At 59.8% G+C, this 266-nt stretch overlaps 1 protein-coding gene across 1 annotated transcript in view; it reads right to left on the reverse strand.

The window, feature by feature from the left end:
• The window catches only part of RGP1 (RGP1 retrograde golgi transport homolog (S. cerevisiae)), a 9,085-nt gene extending 9,006 nt beyond the window's left edge, over positions 1 to 79 (reverse strand). Inside the window, exon 1 of the mRNA XM_010186921.1 lies at positions 3 to 79. Within this exon, the coding sequence (XP_010185223.1) occupies positions 3 to 75 (73 nt within the window). The 5' untranslated portion in view covers positions 76 to 79. The remainder of the gene's footprint in view (positions 1 to 2) is intronic.
• Positions 80 to 266: the final 187 nt, after the last annotated feature.

Here is a 266-nt window from a genome sequence, read left to right on the forward strand (position 1 = left end):
AGTGATCACGCACTCCAGCACCTCCCCTGCCAGAAAGACGGGCCCACGGCCCAGCTTGGCCAACACCTCGATCATGGCTCGGACAGCCCTGCTGCACAACTGCAAAAAAAAAACAAACAAAAACAAAAACAAGAGTGGGCACGGAGAGAGGGGTGTAACAGGGGGGATGGCAACGGCCAGGCTGGGCGCATCCAGGCGGGGAGGCCAGGGAGAGCCCTTTTTCCAGGGGAAAGAGGCACAGCCTGGACCATACACACGCACACCCC

This window comes from Mesitornis unicolor, unplaced genomic scaffold (assembly GCF_000695765.1).
Source record: "Mesitornis unicolor isolate BGI_N332 unplaced genomic scaffold, ASM69576v1 scaffold24156, whole genome shotgun sequence".
Lineage (NCBI taxonomy): Eukaryota > Metazoa > Chordata > Aves > Mesitornithiformes > Mesitornithidae > Mesitornis > Mesitornis unicolor.